This window comes from Nansenia antarctica, assembly GCF_963989245.1.
Source record: "Nansenia antarctica genome assembly, chromosome: 16".
In the NCBI taxonomy this organism is placed as follows: Eukaryota; Metazoa; Chordata; class Actinopteri; order Argentiniformes; family Microstomatidae; genus Nansenia; species Nansenia antarctica.
The window spans coordinates 12,006,650-12,025,212 of record NC_137686.1 but is presented as its reverse complement, the minus strand read 5'-3'; the positions used below and the strand labels follow the sequence as shown (position 1 = coordinate 12,025,212).

At 42.3% G+C, this 18,563-nt stretch overlaps 2 protein-coding genes across 2 annotated transcripts in view; both read right to left on the bottom strand.

Moving 5' to 3' along the window:
* LOC308171955 (polyadenylate-binding protein 4-like) overlaps nt 1–9,373 on the bottom strand; it is a gene marked incomplete at both ends in the record, with an annotated part of 52,460 nt that extends 43,087 nt beyond the window's left edge. Inside the window, one exon of the mRNA XM_080546868.1 lies at nt 9,263–9,373. Within this exon, the coding sequence (XP_080402994.1) occupies nt 9,263–9,373 (111 nt within the window). The remainder of the gene's footprint in view (nt 1–9,262) is intronic.
* Nucleotides 9,374–9,806: 433 nt separating this feature from the next.
* LOC308171954 (polyadenylate-binding protein 1A-like) lies at nt 9,807–11,674 on the bottom strand (the record flags this gene model as incomplete). Its single annotated transcript, XM_080546867.1, has 3 exons — nt 9,807–9,944; nt 10,080–10,421; nt 10,823–11,674. 3 exons carry the CDS (start codon nt 11,672–11,674, stop codon nt 9,807–9,809), a joined length of 1,332 nt encoding a protein of 443 aa, XP_080402993.1.
* Nucleotides 11,675–18,563: the final 6,889 nt, after the last annotated feature.

Here is an 18,563-nt window from a genome sequence, read left to right as displayed (position 1 = left end):
GACGCCATCCGGCCCCGAGGCTTTCCTGGGGTCCACCGCCTTCAGTACGCGTCTCACTTCATGCTCTGTGAGGGTGAGGCTGCTGAGAGCTGGAGAGAGTGGTGTTTGTGTTGCGGTTACCTCCGTTCGCCCCTCGTTGAACCGGGCGTAGAAGGTGTTCAGCTTTCCCGCCAGCAGGGGGTCGTCCTCTGCGGCTGTGAGCCTGTTGGCTCTGAAGTTTGTCATCTGCTGAACCCCCTGCCACATCCGCCTGGAGTCGTTGCTCAGGAGGCATTCCTCAATCTTCTCTCTGTGCTCTGCCTTGGCCGCTTTGATGCCGCGCTTTAGGTTGGCCCTGGTGGAGCTGTACAGCGGTGTGCTCTTCCCTGCGAAGAAGGCGTTGTCCCTCTCGTTGATCAGTTTTTGGACCTTCCCAGTCATCCATGGCTTCGTGTTGGGGTAGACCCGGACCCGTTTGTCCACGGTGACTGAGTTGGTGCAGTTCACTATGTGGTTCAGAACCGACGACGTGTACTGTTCCAGGTCCTCATGCTCATATTCCTGCCATAGGGTGTCATTTAGGCAGATCTGCAGTGGAGCGGACCCTTCTGGCCAGGTTCTGACAGTCTTAGTGGTGATGGGAGCACTTTTCCCCATTGTAGTGTATGCAGGAATCAGGAGGATTGACACATGGTCAGACATGCCTAGATGAGCTAGCGGACTAGCCTTGTAAGCACGTTTGATGTTGGTGTATACCTTATCCAGTGTTTTTTCTCCTCTCGTTGCACATTTCACATGCTGATAGAACTTGGGTAGTACTGCCTTCAGGTCGACATGATTGAAGTCCCCCGCTATGATGTGAATAGCCTGTGGATCAGTGCTTTGTTGGCTACTGATGACTTCATATAGTCGCGCCAATGCTACTCTGCTGTCTGCGCTAGGCGCTATATACACACATGTTATTAGCACCGCGTTAAACTCCCTTGGGAGGTATGTGGGTCGGCATTTAACAGTCAAGTATTCCAGGTCTGGGGAGCAGTGGCTACTTACAGTTTTCGTGTTTAAGCACCAGCTATCCTTCGTCGATATTATGATCCCACCTCCGCGGGACTTACCGCTAAGCTCCGTTCGGTCAGCGCGGTGTAGCGTGCGCCCCTCCAAGCTAACAGTTGCGTCCACAATGTTGTCAATGTGATGTGCTCTTTACAGTACAGTTCAAAGACACATTATTTGATATCAGATCATTTAATGTTCTTATTGGTACTTTATCAGGAAATAAACAGTGAGAATCAAACGTTTGTAGGTCAGAGTAACACAATGATAGTAACTGCTAAATGAAGACTGGAAATTAATATATATGCCATTTACGGTAGTTGACAATAATGCAAAGCGACTTACAGTGCAGTGAGTACACATTTTTCTATGGTACCAGCGGGAATACATTATAGTATATTTATCATGAACACTATCATGTATTTATTTGATGCTGTAGATTTGGGACAGTTTGCATCTTCAGAGAGAGCTTGTTTTGTGATTCAATTATAATCTGTTTTGACATCATTTGTGATACTCAAAATAATCACAAAAACAATGGATTGTTTTGGAGAAGTGCCTGTATCACTCTTGGGGTAGTTTGCCAAAAACATGTTACACCCATTCTCTGAAAGAATAAATGGGAAACACAATAGTGAGTCGGCTGGTCCTCAGTGTAGAACAGTAATAATTAAAATATCAAAATAAGAGTATTATTTCAAAATCTCAATATTCAACAGTAATAACCATCCGTTATATTTCCATTTAAAATCAATAGGCTAGAATCACAATAAACATACAATAGTCTGTTAAGTAAGCTAATAAAAATGATCACTTCTATATTTGTATTATCATTACCATTATAAAACAATTTGATATACCTTTTAAAAGTATTCCCATATCATTTCAGCCACACAACAATTACAGTAGCGATATAATCGCTCTCATTCAACTATAACAACCTGTGAGCTGCCTGGTTTGCACTAGCCGTCATTCTCAAACGTTAGGAGAAAACAAAGAAAAACAAAGAAAATGTAAACTACAAAACACTCTAACATTGAATCCTTTTTTATCTACGATGATGTTGCTGTGTTCTGTGTTGTTGTCTATTATTGTTATTATCTCCTACAGGCATTTCAGGCTAACAGAGGCAGGCAGAGGGGCTGTCCTGCCCAAGTAATGGTGCAGTAGGGTAGGCCTCAGTGTTGTTTTTGGTGCAGGCTCTTCAACATCATTCATCCATTCAACATGAGGAAATGTATTTTATTTCATTATAATAGGTAATTTGTTTAAGCCAGAATCTAAATGTAATCCAAATACAATGGTCACTTTTGGGAATCATGTATTGCCCATTTGCAGTTGATGAAATGTGAATTAGTTCATATATATTCATATAATAAGTTCCTACATTGATGATGAGCCAGAGAGTGTTTTTCTCTTATGAGACGTCAGTCAGTGAGGTTTTTGTACAGTGTTTCTGGGTTTCCTGTCACTGTGGGCCTCACAGCACAGTAGTAGAGAGCAGAGTCTGTCACTTCAGCAGAGGAGATCTCCAGAGAAACATTATTTTCGTTTTTCTGGATGTTAGCTGACAGGCGAGGGTATGGTGGAGTAGCGTTTTCTATAGAGCCCTGTTCTGAGATGTACAGGAGGAACTCTGGTTTAGATCCTGGATATTGGCGGTACCACTGTACGTTGTAGATACTGCTGTCATCATATTTACAGGAGAGGTGGACATTTCTCCCCTCCACAGCATGCTCTTCTGGAGAGTTTGGCTTCATATCCCCAAAACTGATTCCTGTGGGGGAAAACTTATTTGTAAACTGCTTGTATGAGTGTAACATTATATACTCTAGACATAGAATGATCAATTTCAAATGTTGAGACGTACAATCGGCTAAAATGAACATATACAATGAAAATGTTTTGAGAAATAAGCATTCAATCAATACCTGTTGTAACTCACCTGAAAGAGCTGTAAAGAGGAGAAACGAGAGGAGCAACATCTTGGCAGACCTTTGAGTAACAAACAGAGAGAACACAGAGACCTGACTACACTTCTTCACTCTAACATCCCCTACATGTGGATATACGTATAAACAGCACCCCCTACTGGCTCTAGAGGGAATTACTGCTCCCTGTTTAATCACATTGTACCTGAATTCACACCACAGCTAAACTGAGCCAGCTGTACTGGTCTGGCCTGGTTACACACCCAGCATAGATGTTGTAACAGGACTAGAAGGACAAGAGTATTAGAGTCAGCACGGTATGGTTTGGGTCGGTCCTATAGTGGGTAAAGCTCTGTGTTCTATACATAGATCATATTACATGTCTTTGAAATATAACTGATGTTGATTTTCTGATTGGTATTGTAAGGGTAAAACAATGGTTATACTGCAGCGTGACACAATGATAGTATTATGCAAATGAAATATCTTAATATTAACTTGGGCAGTATTTACTTTTACATGTGACAATTACCAATATCAGTATCAAGTAATATTGTATTGTATCATGTATTATTAGGAAGATTGTGGTAGATTTTTAATTGTGATTCAACTGTAATGTGGACTTAAATGGTGTTGATAACAACTTATGGAATTGCTTTCTGTCTGTGCATGTTGTCAGGTTTTTGTACAGTGTCTCTGTGTTTCCTGTCACTGTGGGCCTCACAGCACAGTAGTAGAGAGCAGAGTCTTTCACTTCAGCAGAGGAGATCTCCTGATCCACACGGTCCTTCTTGTCATTCAGTTTAATAGACAGTTGTGGAAACAGAGTTGTGTCTTTCGACACAAAGCTGCTGGTTTGCACGTTCTTATCCGATGAATTGAGAATCAAGGACCCCAATTGAAATAAGCCAGTGGCTTTCTTGGGTTTTTATCCTGTTAGTTGACCTTGTATGTAATATGTACTTTCATGTACCTACTTCTGCAAATCTTCTAATAAAGTTTTCAATCAATCAATCAATCCACCTCATTTTTCTGGTTTTCTGCTCGAAATGACATGCCCACAGTGAATATAGAATATCTCCACAATCACAAGGGCCTTCATAATGATATTGTTATCAAATGAAAGCTAACACCTGTGGGGTGGCTGTAGAAGTGTCAGAATCAAAATCTATGTTACTGTGTCAGAGCAAATAGAGCTAGAACATTATAAAACATCTCAAATTCAGTCTCCGCCTAAAAAAACAACAGCTTTTCCAGTGAATATCACCTTGGAAACCTGATAACGAAGCCAAAATCATCTAGCAATCAGTACTCCAGGGTCTTATTAGTACTTGTGCCAAAGTCGATGCTAGCAGTGTTGCCACAGTTACTTTGAAAAAGTATTCTGATTACTGATTACTGATTACTCCTTTAAAAAGTAATCTAGTTACTTTACTGATTACTTGATTTTAAAAGTAACTAAGTTAGATTACTAGTTACTTTTTTAGTTACTATTGGCAGCTGCCTAGGCACCCGACCCCCCCCCCCCCCCGCGCAACATAAAAATGAAAACTGGTTTTGCCAAAACTCACTTTATTTTAACAGTAACTTAAATTACATAATTAAACTTTAAACAATAACTTAAAACAACAAAATAAAGAGTCTTTCTTTGCCTCACCCAACATAAATACTTGTTTTTAAACAATAAAATAAATATAATCTTTATTTAACAGTAACTAGCAAGGAGTGGTTTCACAAAACCTAAAACCTACCCTGACCATTCAGATATGATCCTAATATAATCCTAATCCTAAACTGGGTGAGTCTGAGTTTATCAATGATCAACATTTATGTTCTTGTCATCCTTTGCTGACACAAACTCAAAATAATCCTTATATTTCCAGCTATTTAACGCATTATCTCTGTTCTCGCTCCATTGTGTAGGCTACGCTTCTGTTTACACTGTGCAATCAGCGTGGTGATACACGTGAGCGATTCTGCTGCAATCTCGCGATAGTCGAGAGCCGTTTTTTGCGGGCATGGCCTTCCATAGTAACCTCGTGTTGAAAACGTGAGCACTGACGTCACTCCCCAAGACGCGAGAAAAGCTATCGAACATTACAAAGAAATACTGCATTTAGCCTAAGTTATGAGGTAGTAACGCAAAAGTAACGCACAGTCACTTGAATAAGTAACTTTAATCCGATTACTGATTTGGAAATAGTATCGCGTTAGAATACTCGTTACAGAAAAAGTATTCAGATTAGAGTAACGCGTTACTTAGTAACGCGTTACCGGCATCACTGGATGCTAGTAATGTGAGCAAATGCAACTTTGTACCTGTTTTAGTACAGGTATGTTTAGGCGGACACCTATATGTTTAGGCCATTTGGAGATATTTTGGCACCATCTTTGACCTTTGACCTTTCTCATGTATCAGATTTCTTTTTCTTTTTTTTGGGGGGGGGGGGGATTTTTTTGGGTTGGCCGACCAATGGTATGGAAATTCGGCGTTGAAACCGGACATGACACATTCTCCAGTTGGAGAAAACTGGATGTGACTTAGGCCGTGTTTACCGTCTCGGGGAAAAAATGGTGGCATCGTATAGCATGCAAAATTGTGAAAAAAATGTGATATCGATGAAGAGAATTGATCGAGGTAAACTCTTTATATCACTTCGGATGCCGATGGGGGTCCGTTGGCTCCTATGAGGTTAAAAAAGTCCTGGGTTGCTTACACACTATATTTTGGGTCATTGTCCATCTGTATTGTGAAGCACCATACAATCAACTTAGCTGAATTTGTCTGAATCTGAGCAGACAGAATATCCCTAAACACTTCAGAATTCATCTGTCTGCTTCTGTCTTCTGTCACATCATCAATAAACACTAGTGACCCAGTGCCATTGGAAGCCATGCATGTCCATGTCATCACACTGCCTCCACGTTTTTTCACAGATGATGTGGTATGCGTCGGATCATGAGCCGTTCCAAGCCTTCTCCATACTTTTTTCTTCCCATCATTCTGGTACAGGTTGATCTTAGTTCCATCGGTCCAAAGAATGCTGTTCCAGTGTTTCCTCCAGGAATGTTTCCATTCGTGGCGGATATGTTTGTCCGCGCGTACAGCGCGTGTGATTTTTTTCGCGTGCACGCGCATGAAACGCGCACGCGCGCTCAAAACAACGACCTAATTTCAAACTAGAGGGAGGATGGCAAAAAAATAATAAGCTACAAAAATCTTCCCAGAACCTGATTTGCACGACCAGCTGTCGCTGTAGGACACGTTTGATTGCAAAATTCATTTATCCTTTATGTTCCCAGTTGAGGGCGTGTAGCTGTCGTTAGTTGGCCTGCTTTTATTTAGTTATGCGTACGTTTGAGTTAGTCATCTCTAGGATTGTTGTTTGATATTAGCCTATACTTTCTCTTATCTGCATTTTGAGCAACTGTACAAGACCCAACAACACAACTCTGATACAGGACTAATGTTACCTAGCTGCTATAGCTAACCCAACCCTGCTACAAGACCCAACAACACAACTCTGATACAGGACAACATGTTACCTAGCTGCTATAGCTAACCCTGCTACAAGACCCAACAACACAACTCTGATACAGGACAAAATGTTACCTAGCTGCTATAGCTAACCCAACCCTGCTACAAGACCCAACAACACAACTCTGATACAGGACAACATGTTACCTAGCTGCTATAGCTAACCCTGCTACAAGACCCAACAACACAACTCTGATACAGGACAAAATGTTACCTAGCTGCTATAGCTAACCCAACCCTGCTACAAGACCCAACAACACAACTCTGATACAGGACTAATGTTACCTAGCTGCTATAGCTAACCCTGCTACAAGACCCAACAACACAACTCTGATACAGGACAAATGTTACCTAGCTGCTATAGACCCATTTGTACTAAACAACTACAACGTTGTATTGGACACATTTTTTTCGAACTAATCCACAGACAGCAGTCTTATTAACGGGCCCCTGTGGTGCCAGGTGTGGAGGCGACCCAGCAGCCAGCACAGTGGGGATATACACTATCAAGCCAAGCTCTACTGTCAATATTTGCGTGTGTGTGTGTGTGTGTGTTTTACTTTGAACGCAATTTCAATTGCAATGTCCCAAGTATTACCTACATCTCCTCTGTGGAAAACTCTAATCCCGACGCAGCAGTTATTGTGCTCGGCGATTTTAATCACACCAACAGAACTTCCCAATTACAAACAACAGGTGTCATGCCCCAGCAGAGGAGCTAACATACTAGACCACTGCTTCGTTACTATCAACTGGAGCCCATTCAATTTAGTTCTTACAGCTAAACTTGGGTAATTCTTTGGATTTCCAAAATGTTCATACAGAATGCACAGAAGAAAAATGTTCTTGTCGCACAATGGGGAAGGTGGGGAAGGTGGCAAATAGGCTAGACTGAAAAAGGTGTTTTTCCTTTAAAGGTGCACTTCCCCCATTAGCAATCAGCTTTCTGTTCTTCCATAAGTGTCAGTACATTACAATGAAGGTGGTTTTCCTGACCTCAATCTTCCCTGGGCTTCCCAAAAAAATAATATGTTGTTTTTTTAAACTACACAAATTATGTCATAAAGATGTCAAAATCGTCATATGACATCATTTGTCCAGATTTTAAATGTTACTTTTAATTAACTTTTTTGGAAGCCCAGGGAAGATTGAGGGCAGAAAACCCACCTTCATTGTAATGTACTGACACTTAGGGAAGGACAGAAAGCTGATTGCTAATGGAGGAAGTGCCCCTTTAGTGCAGCTAAAAAATGGTCTCAGAAAGCCACCATCCCAGGCCACCTAAACAGAAGGACTGAAATTATGTCAAGAGGGGGGTCCAGGCAGGGCAGATTGTCAGCTTAGTCTAGAGGCAGGGGTGGAGAGTATGACAAAAGTCCTCTGTGCCCTGTGGTTACTGCATAATTGTACACCAACATTACTGTTGTACAAGAACTGTACATAATTTGCAGGCAATATACCACATTACATTTGATTTTAATCACCATCATGCAACACATATTAGAGTACAAAGAATTGGGGTACATTATTCTATCAAATATTTTTCTGGAATAAATGTACATACTTTGTCCATGGCTTCCTGGATTGCCATCACTTTTTTGCCGATCACACCTCCTCTCTTTTTAAAGAGATGCAAAAGCCTGTAGGTGTGCATGTCAAGCTCGGACAGGAACTTAGATTGGAGAGGCATTGTAGTGATGAATGGGTGAATGAGAGGCCGTTGTAAAGCACTTTGGATAAAGGCGCTGTATAAGTGCAGTCCAGTTACCACTTAGGAGGCCTTGTTGTTGGTCTATCTAGTCCAACCAGGGTTTTTACTTTTATCGTCAAGGTCCAGTTTACCCTTTTCTAGACACAGCCGAGTCCATCAATTTAATTTCCTAATGAAATAATTTATTCATTTCGTAATCGGTTTTTTTCAATGCTAACATTTTATTTCATCGGTGAATCGGTATTGTTTCATAGTCCGGGACTCCTTTTTTATGCGTTAGCCGCTTGGAACTCTGGGAAGTGGCCAATTTTCTGTACAGCCTCCTCAGCCCAGTGGGCCTCCAGCGCAGCGACCGCTTCATCCACCTGGTAGCGCAGCGCCTCAGGAGACGCCAGCAGGCGCAGCAGATCACGGTTGTCCATCTCCAGCAGCATGCCCGTGACCTTGGGGGCGATGCTGGGGTGCATGCTGAGGATGGATGGGAAGAGACGCTCACCTGGAGGGAGGGGGGAGTAAATATCAGTAACAGTAACTGTTGTAACGTTATAGGTTACCTGATCGATTGACAGTTAAAAGAGATTGATTAATATGTTACATGATTGATTGACAGTTAAGAGTTATTATTTATCGTTAAGGTAGTTAAAAAAAAAAGAAGTACATTTCTGTTGTATTAGTTAAAGAATGGGTTTCAGAACTGCAGTTTCCAGAATGCCTTGCAGCAAGACGTCTCACAGAAGTCGACAGTTTGTTGTTTTTGAGAAATGCGAATTGTACCGTCCAGAATATGAAAGTGAATATCTAACAGCTTGTTTTATTGAATTGAAAGTGATCACAAGTGCATGTCAGCAGATTTGTATATAAAGAACCTTTCGCTTGATAACACCAGTCCTAGCCATCATTTCAGGAGGTAGAAATTCTACAGTAACTGTAACAGCTAATGGGTATCCATAGAAACAAACAAATAGACTCACCTATCATCTGCTTCAGGTCCTCATGGGGAACTGTAGCCAGTATGGAGGCAGTCAGTGTCTCCTGGTCCTGGTCCTGGACATGGAGAGCAGGCTGCTGCACGGGGACTTGTAGCTGGGGAGCCGTGTGCTGCTGGCGGTCGTGTCCACCAGCTGTGGACTTGTTCTGGGGCACAGCGTGCAGCCGTGCCATAGCTGGATCACCATCTGCAACGGCAGGGTGCTTTCTCAAGGCCTGGGTAGCTGAGAGGGGAAGATAAGCATAACCAAAGGGATATTTATGGCAAATGTTTGGATAGTGCTCTTGTCTCTAAGTCAGGGGTCCCCACACCTTCTGAAACATCCCATTCAAGCACCTTTCAAGGACTTTCAAGACTCGATTCCCTCAAATTCAAGGACCCAACACGGCATAGTTTGAGACGGAGCTAGTTGACGAGCTGAGTAAAACATTTTTGAATATATATTATTTATTTTTTAGCGAGAGAGAGAGGGGAATTCAAGCACTTTCAATGGCCCATGTCTATTTTCAAAAAACTTTTAAGACCTTGATTTATTTTTCTCAAACTCACAAACTTTCAAGGGTTTCAAGGACCCGTGGGAACCTTGCTATGCGCAGGGATGCTTCACTAAATAAACTGACCTATGTGCTGAGACGTCATCCTACGGGGCACCTGGGAAGGTGTGGCGGGGGTCATAGCATCGAAGGTCTGAGGCCCGGTAGCCCATGGAGACGTGGTGGTGTCGTCGGGCGTGTTCTGGAAGTGCTGAGGTTTCGCCTCAGGTTCGAGGGTAGCCAGGTGATGAGTGGGTCTCAGCTGAGCTGAGGAGTATTGGGCGGTTCCACAGTCCTGGGTCTGTGGAATGTGAGAAGCCATGAAGAGTCCAGGTGGGGGAGCAACCTGGTAGGGTAAGTTAGGTAGGAAGTCTGGGTCGGGAACGGCGCAGACGCTGGCCATCCTCTGTGGCATGTTCCGGTTGGTTCTGAGAGCCTGGCGCTCCTCCTTGCGCTGGGCCAGGGCCACGTACAGGGGCTTGGTGGCCACGATGCGGCCGTTCATCTCGGTCACGGCCTTGGTGGCCGCCTCGGGGGAGGAGAAGCACACAAAGCCGAATCCCTTGCTGCGTCCTTCCTCCGTCATCATCACCTTCGCGCTGGTGATGGTTCCGAAGCGGGAGAACTCTTTGTGCAGTTGGTCGTCGTCCAAGCGGTCGTGCAAGTTCTTCACGTACAGGTTGACACCCTGCTGGTAGAGAGAGAGCATGTTTAGTGAGATGTTTTTATACCTCAAATACATCAAGAATGTTTACCGAGACTATCAGCTTCTTTTTCTTATACACATAATAATGTTAGCTGTAGCTATCTCACCCAGTGACTAACACTGACAGATATTGACAGCTGTCAATCTAGAGGGGGAGTGGTTGTGTTACCGCCCATTAGCTGGCTGTGTGAAGGTGTGAAAAACAACCAACTCTTTAAACAGCTTTTTCTCTGGATTGTGATTGTATGACACATCATTCGAAAGCGTACAATCTGTAGTTTAAGCACATGTAAAAAAAAAATAATAATAATGACTTTGCCTACTGGTTGCTTTGACTACTTTTCACCAGCAGCTGTCACATTTTTTCCTTCATAAACACACACCTGGTATGTGGTCCTGTGGCCCTGGTTCAGTTGCTCAAACTGGCTCTTCAGGACAGCCTGGCGCTCTCCTCTCTTCTGGGCCCGGCCCACGTAGACCCGCCTCCCGTTTATCTCCTGGCCGTTCATCTCCTCGACGGCCCTCTTGGCGTTCTCGTGCCTCTCGAAGTTGACGAATCCAAAACCCACGGATCTACCAGCGCCATCAGTCATGACCCGGACGCTCAGGGCCGGTCCGAATCTCTCAAACCTCTCCTTCAGGCGTCGGTCGTCCATATCCTCCCCAAAGTTCTTGACGTACACGTTAGTGAACTCTCGCTCTTTGCGAGACTTCCAGTGTCCGACAAACACTTTTTGGTCGTTCAACAACGTGCCGTCGAGTCTCTCGATAGCTCTCTCTGCGGCCTCCTGGGTGTTATACTGGACGAAGCCGAAGCGTTTAGAGAAGCCGTTCTCGTCAGACGCTACCTTGCAGGAAAGGATGTCCCCGAACTCGGAGAACGTGTCGTAGAGGTCCTTGCTGTCGAAAGCCTTCGCTAAATTCTTGATGAAGATGTTGCCGACTCCACTGTTCCTTCTAGAGGGGTCACGCTGACACCACATGATGCGCATGGGTCTCCCGTTGACGTCGTCGAAGTTCATGGTGTCCAAGGCGCGCTCGGCGTCAGCTCGCTGTTGGAAGTTGACGAAAGCGTACCCGAGAGACCGGCGTGTCCTCATGTCCCTGCACACTCTTATAGAGGTGATCGGTCCAGAAGGGCTGAATTTCTCAAATAGCATTCCTTCAGTGGTGTCCATGTGGAGATCTCCTACATACAAGGAGGCCGTCGGTTGAATAGGCGCACTAGGATTCATTGTCTGGTGACTTTCGGATAGCGAGAGTTGGAGAAAAACTGTGAGAAGAACGAATAACTAATCTATCTATCTAGCTCTTCACAGAGGAATGGCAGGTAAATCAACGGCATGTGTACTGCAGCTGGATTCTAGAACCCCAGCTGCATGTTCTACATTGTTATGTCATCACATTGTTAGACAAACATGTTTTTTATTGTGTCATGAACATGAAAGCTTTGGGATTAAATTGCATAATAAAATCATGTTTGTCTATTATAAAATTGTCTTACTATATTCTTATGAAATATTAATGATAGCAAAACATGATTTTATTTCATGAAACCGATGTCCATGATTCATTGAGGTAGATGCAACACCTTTTTCAGTGGTATAATATTGTACATATAACTGATCCAATATTGATCTGATCTTTGATCAATATTGGATCAGTTAGTATGCACAATATTATACAACAGTACCCATACTACTAAATTCACATTTTGCCAAATTCTGAATGAATTGACCATTTCAAGGAATGTTTGGTTACTGGGCAACACCTGGCTGCTACTGAACTTCCTGTGAGTCAGCTGATACTGGGTTAGTACTTTGTTAGCTAACAGGAAGTTCGTCTGGATCCAGCATGGTATTGCCTAGTAACAGAACATGCCTTGACATGGTCAATATAGTACATTACAGGTAGTTCTGTTCTGTTAGTTCTAATTGGAAAAGAGACATTAAAACTGATATTACAGTACAACATCACTTATTTTTAAGAAAACATATTTATTTGTCATGCATAAGTGCACTTGACTCAAACACATGTAATGGGCAACTGGAAACAGTTAAGTTTACTGAATGGTTTAAAACTTTACATAGTACAGTAGTACAATTACAAAAATGTTATTTGTGCAAAAAAATCAACAATGAACTGGTTAGGTTGGAGCTTCTGGCACAGTGTGGCAAAAGAATGTACACACTAACACTGGAAACAGTTAAGTTTACTGAATGGTTCACTAAATAAACAAAATCTCGATCCCCGTAACACCAGTAGAACTGACATGAACATTGTCTGTGCATTGGGACGGCTCAAAAACTTTACATGAGATCGACAATTAACTGGTTAGATTGGAGCTGCTGGCAGACACCTTCGTGTCTGAACGTTCAGGGAGGAGTACATTGAAAAAAATAAAAAATAAATAATAATAGTATAGAGGTTACTGACCTCACATCTCACTCAAAAAGTTTGAGTTTCAAGGCTTGTGCCTTCTTTGACAGTGTACTGCCATCCAGCTGCATTAGGATTTTCTGTACAACTTCAAAAGTGTACCTCAGTTCTGCAGGGTAGCCCAGATTTAAATGATAGATTAGACCAAACAGCATGGCTGTTGCGAAGGGCACGCTTGGGAGGTCTCGCAGTACAGCCTGCCCTTCGAGGACGATCCCGATGTCCCCTTCACTTGGGTCGTCGCTCTTTATATTGAAGATCCCCACTGTGGTCGCCTCGATCCCATCCTGGATGGTGGCTTCGTCTGCAGTCTGGAGAAAAAGATTGTCAAGTTACATTACTTGGAATATGAACGTTGGTTTGGAAAAATGTTGTGCATGAATGCGTTCAAAAGAGATTTTTTTTCTTCCAAGAATGTTGAACTGAACACAGCCATTTGAATCTGGTGAACGTGAACTAGTTCATTTTGGGGGGCTGTGAACCTGTAGTTCATATTTAGGAAGATAAATCAATGAGAATTAAAAGTAGGCTAGCCTAACTCGACTACAAAACAATGCTAGATTCAGATTATTCGCCTTGAGGCTCGTTAGGCTACTATCAGTGTTTCACACGATTAAGGCTGTCGCGCGAGCATCAGGAGCAAGTGAGAGAAGTGTCAAGTAATGTTTGGATTAGGTTTAGGCTTAGGGCTGGTAATCATGTGGGGTTAACAGGCTCTGCATCGATGGGAACTAGCCTCTACCCATTATGTTGCTATAAATGACACTGCATTACTGCATCTTATGCATAAAAGGAAATTATTGACATTGGTTTAGTGGTAAAACAAAACTTTTTCAATCACTGTCTATGATTCTATAATAGACTGTAGCAATAGCTTGTGGTACACATATAAAAAGGGACTTTTTGGGACTGAACTTAGTTCAAAATAGTGAATTATGAACTTGAACACTTTAGTTGGACTTACATCATACTCCCTCACCAGACAATCTGGCTTCTCGTTGAGGTACACACAGAGACCCTTGAGGATGGACTCCCTTCCAAAGTCAATGTCATCATTCTGGAAAGAGAGTTACCGGTATTTCATTTGTCATAACAACCGACAAGGGGTGTTAGATCACTGCAATGCTCAAAGGAAAATTACACCTTTTGGGGAGGTTAGCATATTTACCACCTTCCCCATTGTGAGACAAGAACATGTGGCATTTTCTTCTCTGTGCATTCTGTATGAACATTTTGGAAATCCAAAGAATTACCCTAGCTTAGCTGCAAGAACTAAACTGATTGGGCCCCGCTAGCATTGTTGCAGCATTGCTAGTGGAGCCCATTCAATTTAGTTCTTACAGCTAAACTTGGGTAATTCTTTGGATTTCCAAAATGTTCATACAGAATGCACAGAAGAAAATTGTATATGTTCTTGTCACACAATGGGGAAGGTGGGGAAGGTGGCAAATAGGCTAGACTGAAAAAGGTGTTTTTCCTTTAAAGGTGCACTTCCCCCATTAGCAATCAGCTTTCTGTTCTTCCATAAGTGTCAGTAATGAAGGTGGTTTTCCTGACCTCAATCTTCCCTGGGCTTCCAAAACAAATAATATGTTTTTTTTTTAAACTACACAAATTATGTCATAAAGATGTCAAAATCGTCATATGACATCATTTGTCCAGATTTTAAATGTTACTTTTAATTAACTTTTTTGGAAGCCCAGGGAAGATTGAGGGCAGAAAACCCACCTTCATTGTAATGTACTGACACTTAGGGAAGGACAGAAAGCTGATTGCTAATGGAGGAAGTGCCCCTTTAGTGCAGCTAAAAAATTGTCTCAGAAAGCCACCATCCCAGGCCACCTAAACAGAAGGACTGAAATTATGTCAAGAGGGGGGTCCAGGCAGGGCAGATTGTCAGCTTAGTCTAGAGGCAGGGGTGGAGAGTATGACAAAAGTCCTCTGTGCCCTGTGGTTACTGCATAATTGTACACCAACATCACTGTTGTACAACTGTACATCATTTGCAGGCAATATACCACATTACATTTGATTTTAATCACCATCATGCAACACATATTAGAGTACAAAGAATTGGGGTACATTATTCTATCAAATATTTTTCTGGAATAAATGTACATACTTTGTCCATGGCTTCCTGGATTGCCATCACTGAGAATCACTGAAAGCTAACACCTGTGGGGTGGCTGTAGAAGTGTCAGAATCAAAATCTATGTTACTGTGTCAGAGCAAATAGAGCTAGAACATTATAAAACATCTCAAATTCAGTCTCCGCCTAAAAAAACAACAGCTTTTCCAGTCAATATCACCTTGGAAACCTGATAACGAAGCCAAAATCATCTAGCAATCAGTACTCCAGGGTCTTATTAGTACTTGTGCCAAAGTCGATGCTAGTAATGTGAGCAAATGCAACTTTGTACCTGTTTTAGTACAGGTATGTTTAGGCGGACACCTATATGTTTAGGCCATTTGGAGATATTTTGGCACCATCTTTGACCTTTGACCTTTCTCATGTATCAGATTTCTTTTTCTTTTTTTGGGGGGGGGGGGGGGGGGATTTTTTGGGGTTGGCCGACCAATGGTATGGAAATTCGGCGTTGAAACCGGACATGACACATTCTCACATCAACTGGATGTGACTTAGGCCGTGTTTACCGTCTCGGGAAAATAATGGTGGCATCGTATAGCATGCAAAATTGTGAAAAAAATGTGATATCGACGAAGAGAATTGATCGAGGTAAACTCTTTATATCACTTCGGATGCCGATGGGGGTCCGTTGGCTCCTATGAGGTTAAAAAAGTCCTGGGTTGCTTACACACTATATTTTGGGTCATTGTCCATCTGTATTGTGAAGCACCATACAATCAACTTTGCTGAATTTGTCTGAATCTGAGCAGACAGAATATCCCTAAACACTTCAGAATTCATCTGTCTGCTTCTGTCTTCTGTCACATCATCAATAAACACTAGTGACCCAGTGCCATTGGAAGCCATGCATGTCCATGTCATCACACTGCCTCCACGTTTTTTCACAGATGATGTGGTATGCGTCGGATCACGAGCCGTTCCAAGCCTTTTCCATACTTTTTTCTTCCCATCATTCTGGTACAGGTTGATCTTAGTTCCATCGGTCCAAAGAATGCTGTTCCAGAACAGGGCTGGCTTTTTTAGATGTTTTTTTGTCAAAGTCTAATCTGGCCTTTCTATTCTTGAGGCTTATGAATGGCTTGCACCTTGTGGTGAACCCTCTGTATTTGCTTGTGTGAAGTCTTTCTTTTATGGTACACATGGATAATGATATGCCTACCTCCTGGAGACTGTTCTTCACTTGGCTGGATGTTTTGATGGGGTTTTTCTTTACCATGTAAAGGATCCTGTGATCATCCACCACTCTTGTCTTCCATGGACGTCCAGACCTTTTTGTGGTGCCAAGCTCACCAGTGCATTCTTTTTTTCTCAGAATGTACCAAACAGTTAATTCGGCCACTATTAAAGTTCCCACTATCTCTCTGATGGATTTTTGTTTTGTTTTTACAGCCTAAGGATGGCCTGTTTCACTTGCATTGAGAGCTCTGTTGACTGCATGTTGTGCATATACAGCAACAGCTTCCAAATGCAAATGCCTCACTTGGAATCAACTCAGACCTTTTACCTGCTTAATTGATAAAGAAATAATGAAGGAATAAATAGCCCACACTGGCCCATGAAACAGCTTTTGAGTCAATTGTCTAATTACTTTTGGTTATTATATATAAAAGAGCTATAATTCATAAACCATTCCTTCAATGTGCGCGGTATGATGACGCGCTCGAACCAAATATGGTGTCCAAGTGTCCGGGTGATGCGCGTGTAGGCTGCAGCTGGATATACTTGCTTTTCGTAGCTGTGTTCTGGAACTCCGCCCACTTTCTTTAAAATAAAAGCGCCCGCGTTCAACTTGTTTAAGCATTTCGAAATGCTACATATGGATAAAGTAACGCAAATGATATGCAACTACATAATTCTTCTAATATCCTAATTATTGTGGTGAAAGACTGCTGCACTGCATAAGGGGACATATAATTGATTGTACACAAATAATCTTGCAAGGCTAAACATGATTACTACCACTGTACTCAGCAACACTTCTAGAATATGGATCAAGTGAGTTTCAACCATGAGGGGTGACATACAGCTGTCTCTTGTCGTGTAATTTCTACTAATTAATCAATAATAAAGATACACGTGAGTTTCTAGGCTTACAAGAACTTACCACTAAGGTACACGATGTGATGAAACAAAGTCTCCTCAGTTTATTAAGAGCTCTTAGAGAAGCAAGATACAAAGCAAAGCTCTACCTCAGTTCTGAGGGGTTACTGAGGGGTAAAAATACTAATAATACAACAATAAGGAAGACAAGATATTATCACTTCTCATCAACACAAACACATGTCCATCTGTGGGGTGGAAGCTGTTCAATATTCAGATTTGTTTTTGTAAATACTGTAGCAACCCTGTTACTGTGTTGTGTGCGAATGCACCCCTGTGATTGGTGGAGGTGGGCGCATGCGTGTTGTTGTTGTGTTGAGACCGTGGAGAGAGGAAAAACTCCGGTGAATTGAGAAAGTTGGTATGCGAGTTAAACAATTAAACAATCAGTTACAAGAGAGAAGCTATCTGTTGTTATTCCACCACTGTCCAAGTTGGGACGTTACAATACATTTCAGTTTTGTTGAAAATCAATGACACACTCGCTAGTCAACTAACACAGCTTGTTTTGTGAGCCAGCTAACAATGTAAAGCAGTGTTATAGTTAATAGTTATAGGTGCATGTAGGTCCGTTTACCTGCTGGAACTTTCCCCTTTTTATCCAACTGAGCTGATGTGCCATGCAGGCGTCATGCAGGGGTCAAAGAAGTCAATACCACACAGGAGTTCAACCAAATCAAATGGTGCATCAGTCAGACAGTCACCGCAGGTCAGTGAGCTAATTACACCTCCTAGAATATGGATCAAGTGAGTTTCAACCATAAGAGCTCTTAGAGAAGCAAGAGAAAGGAACCACTTTACACCACTTTACAAGTGTTCTGGGTCCTTTGTGTCACAGATGAACGAGGCACCTAGCAGACATCCTGTCTGTGATCAAATCGTCAAACCCCTTTTTTCCATGTTATTACGTTTGAATGTATTAATAGTTGGGTGTATAGTCATGTTTGATCTTATTTAATGTATGTTTTATGAGTAGTATGTTGTTGTCATTTTCATTATTGTGTGATGTTTCTTTCCAGTATTTTGTTGTGCCTTTTTAATAACATTCCACAGAAACCCAGCCAAATGGTCAATGAGCTCATGACAATTGGTATGGAGCTCATTACAGTGGTTATTGGGATGTAAATAGTGTCACACCTCTGGCTGATGTCTCTGTGGAAAACACTGTTTATGAAAGGAATACTTTTGTTGTGTGAGTGTCCAGTGAGTACTTTTGCCAGTGAGTGTCCCCATTTGATAAAAGGTCTTGATATTTTAAGGTTAAAACCACACCCAGTGTTGGAATGGGATGAATTGGATTTGGGCTTCAACGTACACTTCAGTCCAAACTTCAACATGATGACTGAGCCAAAAAACTAAAACAAAATTGTGTGCACATATTGCAGCGATGAACTGTCTTTCCACAACAGTATTGTTGTGTGTAATTTCAAGATCCC